Source organism: Nothobranchius furzeri, chromosome 19, assembly GCF_043380555.1.
Source record: "Nothobranchius furzeri strain GRZ-AD chromosome 19, NfurGRZ-RIMD1, whole genome shotgun sequence".
Taxonomy (NCBI): domain Eukaryota; kingdom Metazoa; phylum Chordata; class Actinopteri; order Cyprinodontiformes; family Nothobranchiidae; genus Nothobranchius; species Nothobranchius furzeri.
In genome coordinates this window covers 16,368,555-16,373,654 of record NC_091759.1, presented here as the reverse complement: position 1 = coordinate 16,373,654, position 5,100 = coordinate 16,368,555, and the positions used below count along the sequence as shown (strand labels likewise).

At 45.3% G+C, this 5,100-nt stretch overlaps 1 protein-coding gene across 1 annotated transcript in view; it reads right to left on the bottom strand.

Annotated features, from left to right (window-relative positions):
* Positions 1 to 479: 479 nt before the first annotated feature.
* serinc2 (serine incorporator 2) overlaps positions 480 to 5,100 on the bottom strand; it is a 13,763-nt gene continuing 9,142 nt past the window's right edge. Inside the window, exons 3-10 of the mRNA XM_015976462.3 lie at positions 4,232 to 4,419; positions 4,079 to 4,158; positions 3,696 to 3,833; positions 3,385 to 3,554; positions 2,972 to 3,062; positions 2,742 to 2,895; positions 1,817 to 2,032; positions 480 to 1,739 (exon numbers count right to left, since the gene is read on the bottom strand). Of these exons, the coding sequence (XP_015831948.1) occupies positions 1,601 to 1,739; positions 1,817 to 2,032; positions 2,742 to 2,895; positions 2,972 to 3,062; positions 3,385 to 3,554; positions 3,696 to 3,833; positions 4,079 to 4,158; positions 4,232 to 4,419 (1,176 nt within the window). The 3' untranslated portion in view covers positions 480 to 1,600. The remainder of the gene's footprint in view (positions 1,740 to 1,816; positions 2,033 to 2,741; positions 2,896 to 2,971; positions 3,063 to 3,384; positions 3,555 to 3,695; positions 3,834 to 4,078; positions 4,159 to 4,231; positions 4,420 to 5,100) is intronic.

Below are 5,100 nucleotides of genomic sequence, written 5' to 3'. Positions count from 1 at the left end.
TGGGATGTAGATCTGTCAGGCGTTTCAAATCCTAGATTCCCGGTCTATTTTCCATCACAAGCTAATGCAGGAGATCGGTGTAGGAGACCGTTTTCATGTTCAGCCTGAATGAAAAAGTCAGCGGCCAATTAAAATCCAGAAACAATCATTAAACATGCGTTTTCAGTGCCCCACATATTTAAATCAAAAATGTAAAAATGACTAAAATAACAAAAGCAAAGACACTTTTCCTTCTATCTCTGCCAAAAGATGCAGCTCCATGTCCCACCCTGGTTCTGATACAAACCACAGCTGGAATACACCACATACAAATGTTAGTACAGCTGTTGTAGACGGATCTGATCATGTGTGTGTGTGTGCGCGTGTGTGTGTGTGTGTGCGTGCGTGCGTGCGTGTGTGTGTGTGTGTGTGTGCGCGCGCGCGTGCGTGTGCGCACACGTGTGTGTGCGTGTGTACCCTTTAAAAAAACATACAAACCATTGACTGGAAACTAATTTATTAATGAAGCGATGAGATTTAACGAGTAGTATCTGAGACTACACAGGCAGCAGGTTTTACCAAGTAAAAAAACATAGAAAAGAACTAATAGTCTTCTACATTAAAGCATTCATCTAGACAGTTATATAAGAAATATCATCTCTGTTGGTAAAATACTTTGGCAGACAACAAATAGACACTATATGCACAGCCTGAATAAACGAAGACTCTTAGATTTGATTGTTTCCATTGCCAATGACGGATGAATCAGTGAATATCTGAACCTTCAGGAGGAACTCGGTGAAGGTTCCTAAAATGACGTGCAAGCAACAAATGGAAAAGCAGAACAGTGAATTCAGAGATCTGGTATTAGATCATTGCTGTTTGGTCAGAGTCCAAACAGGCTCCACCGGCTGGTCGCCGTTGGTGGCGCCACAACAAAAGCCTTCAATACTCTATGTGATCAGACTTGTACTCTACCACCCTCCTCACCGAGTCCAGAGCAGCAACAGTGTGTGTTAGACCAGAGGATTGTTTGTGAAGCTGAATCACACTTTATCCGATCATGTGATGCGTCTCTGATGACATCAGTCACATGGCAAATTCAGGAGGAAGAACACCGACTAGTTCTGAAAGGCATGAAGAGGCAACAGCACCACCTAGTGAACACTGGCGTCCCTTCCCCGGGTCAAAACGACAGAACACCCGATTTAGAGCAGAGGAGGAAGCATTTTGGCAAAAATGAGTATCTAGATATCAGCGATCCTTCTAAATGACGTGTGTGCACGAGTACAGCGAGGCACTCTCGGTGGAAAACAAGAACTAACGTACAGTAAAATAACATTTAACACCATCTTGTGATTACAATCGGAAAAGTAACTATCAGAATAAAGTAAGAAATAAAAGTATTTGTTTGGTCTTGGCTTGTTAAGGTTTGCGTGATCTGACAGTAAAATGCACAGGAAAGCAACCCAAGTGGATGAACAGGAATGTGATCATTGTTCACGCTCAAACAATCGCATTTGTTCTTTCCAAAATACACGACAGATGTAACTAAAACAGCCACACGGGATCAGTGAAGCTCACTGTACTGTCACGCTAAAGAAACATTAAAGTTGTGTGTTTAGCTGAAGTCTCGATCCGTCAGCACCAGCGGGGCCACCAGGGTCCAAAGGTAGAGGGCCAAGCCGATCCAGCTGGAGCAGATCTTCACCCACACAGCTGGGATTGTAGTCTGCATGGCTTCATAGGCCGTGTCTGGCCTGGTGAGTCAGAGGGGGCGGAGTTAGAGGAGCATCCCTAGGGAGACACCACTGAGCAGCTAACCGCTGACACTTACCTATACCAGTTAGTGAGAGTCATCATGATGTAGAGGGAGGCCAGGAACAGGCTAAAGTGGAAGAAGGAGTAGCTGTAGGTCACGGCCTCCTCCTCGTTGTCCACCGCTCGTCGGACTCCGTCCTCCCCCACTGCCGACTCGTCCTCGGCGGTCAGACCCTGGCCTTCCTCTGTCTGCATTAGCTTGTTGACTTGGGCGTTGTTGGAGGAGCGGATGCTGTGGGAGGAGACAATTCCACAAATGAAACCCAGTAAAGCAGAAATCTGGAGTTTTGTCAGAGGGCGCCATCCAGAGGCCCACAAAATGCACTGCACATGTAAGCCCCTCTCCCTACTTCCGTCACTACGCCTGCTAGCAAAGCATCTCGTTAGTGAACACGCACGTCTAGCTGGGCAACGGCGCTAAAAATACATGAGCTGGTTTTAAAGGACAACTTTTGTTTCTGCGATGCCTGAAGTTATCGTCCATTTATGGTTAGAGGCGAAATCCTCAATATATCGTGAAACTGATCCATATCGCCCAGCCCTACGTCACATATTTATTTTTTACTAGTTAAGCTACTGAAAATCTGCAGGAGACTTTTATTTTGAAAGTTTACAAATGTTTTACACTGCTTTTGTGTTTGACTTCCTGTGTGACCTGATCTGAGCTGCAGAGTTTAACGTGTTCTGGAAGTGTAGCGCGTAAAATAGACTCAAAGCTTCGTGCACCTACGCAACTAACGCACCCATCCACTACGGTGGCAGCTAACTGCTGCGTGCTACGTTTAGCAGATTTTGCACGTTTTGATCACTTTTACAGATTAGCAGTTGCAGCCAAAATTATAATTCTGAGCAGCAGTGACTAAACTCAAACTATTGAAAATTATTTAGTCATTAAAATATCCACAGAAAGTAAAAGAAAGAATCACTCTGAAGTGGACTACCTGGCATAAAGTGTGCAGAACAAGAAAATCAGCAGTCCCACGATGCTCTGAGCGTCCCACCACTGCACATGTCCAGGTGCCTGAGTAGGTCCTGGTGCAGGGGTGGGACTGGTGGGCTGGACCAGACTCAACAGGCTGGGGTTACACTGTCGGTCTGAAGCAGGAACACACATTCAAACTGTTAACAGCAGACAGGAAGGATAGTTTAACTTCCCAATGGCAGGACTCACTGGGGTTGTTGGTCATGGCTGACCAGGTGAGGTACATGGTGTAAAGGGAGATGAGGGAGGCCTGGAGCAGGCCTGAGGTGGGCTGAGCTTCCTGGGGACAAATGGAGCGACTGATATTAGTTTTGTTAGTTATTTAGATGGTTCTCAGGTGAGTCAGTCGTCGCACATCGTTAGAATATTTCCATACGCTTTGTTACTCGAGTTGCTGACATGTTTTCACCGCTGAGTCATGAGGGAATGTTGCAGACACGTTTAATGAAGGTAACACGACTGCAAAAGCAGCAACACGCCTGATCTCTCTGAATTACTGAAATGGATTTTGGTCCTTTTAGAGTTCTGAGATGTGAATAGAGCTCATAAACAAAAACAACCAAAACACTAGACCAGGATGTCTTCTGAAGCATCTACATTACCTGGACTTTGGGCAGGATGGACACAACGGACACAACGATGCAGAAGATAAAGTTGAGGCTTATGAAGACCTTGTGCTCCGTGCAGTCGTCTGGTAGGGTGTAAAACAGATAGAAGAGGACAACAGCAGCAAGAGCCAGCGCATAGTGGATGAAGGTGAAGGACAGCAGAGCTGCGGGCAAAAAATAGGTAACTATGGCAACTCTGACACAAACAATGCTTTATTTAGTTTGCAACTTTCATGTAAGATATTAAACTTAACAACAAAACAAGGCATGTGTCCACATCTCAGGGAAGTGTTTTGCCTCTCTACCTGCAAACCAGCACTTTGTGTTTCCATTCTCAGCCTTCTCCAGCCAGGACTGGTTCCAGGAATGGGCGAAGTCCACCAGCAGGATGAGCTGGATGATGATGAACATGAACGAGCCCACCACGCCAAAGTAATACCACACTGGGATCGAGCAGAAAATGGTTCCGATAAGTTACAGTTTCACAGAAATGTGTGTTTACTCAAGAAAATCCTCCGTCCATGTACTCACATGTACAGTAATGGCACAGCAGAGGTTTTGTGCAGCAGGAAAGAGAAACAAACACCAACTGTTCACCTGGTTTCCTACATTTATCCTGATGTCTGAAACATGACTGTGGTACTCTATTGAACCCTCTACAAACCTAACCTGCATCCTGGGATCATACCTGTGTTAAAGGTTCCATCTGGGATGAAGAAAGCTCCCACAGTTAGGCCCACCAATGCCAGGAACTTGAAGAACCAGAAACTGAGAAGACAGAATGTAGAAGTTGTTTCATGGGTGAAGAGACAAAGAGGGTCCACCAGGGTGCAGTACAAACCCATTCTGGATGGCGGCTCGGGGGTCCTTGCTGCTGCGCACTCGGACCATGATGATGGAAAACAGGAAGAAGAAGCAGGCCATGGCAAAGCACATGCGGTAAACCGACTTGTAGCCCACAACGACATCACAGTTCACGTGGTTTTGGATGCCAGGTATGCTCGAACCACCCAAGCAGAAACCTGGAATCTGACCGTGAGAACAAACTTCTGAATTCATTTCCAGCTGAGATAGATGGATCGAAACTTTCATCTGAGCATGTCAAACCCACGCTCTGAACATTCTAGAGTAGCATAAACTAGGGATGCTCTGATCTGATGGTGGGATTTTCAAATGATGGGAACTGGGTGGAAAAGATCCGATTTAACACGGCTTTCATTCTGGGAAGGAGATTTTCTAACAACATGACAGAGCCTCAGTTTTACTTTCAACAACTTCTACCACATCCATATTGTGGGTTATTTAATTTTACTTTTTTATTATTAAAACAACACTATAATATCACAATTTATAGGTGGGGATAAAATGTTAGCTAGCAGGCTACTGCAGAGCTAACATATGGAAATGTTTTCAGTTTGGACGCATTTTAAACCAGACAGTGAAGAGTGTGCAACAGACAGTAATGTTTGCTCTTCATATGGTGGAAAACACAGAGCTGCATGAAACGATGCCCTGAAATCAAACATCTTTCCTTCACATATCACCACAGCCAATCAGCTGTCTCCATTCAGTCCTCTCCCACCACCAATACTCCCAGTTTACTGCGGCAACTGGGATAAAGACACGGGGCACTGGAAACAGAGTTGATAAACAAAGAAGTTGTCTAAGACCTGCAAAATGTTGAGTTCAACAGTCCCCAGGAGTCGCAGT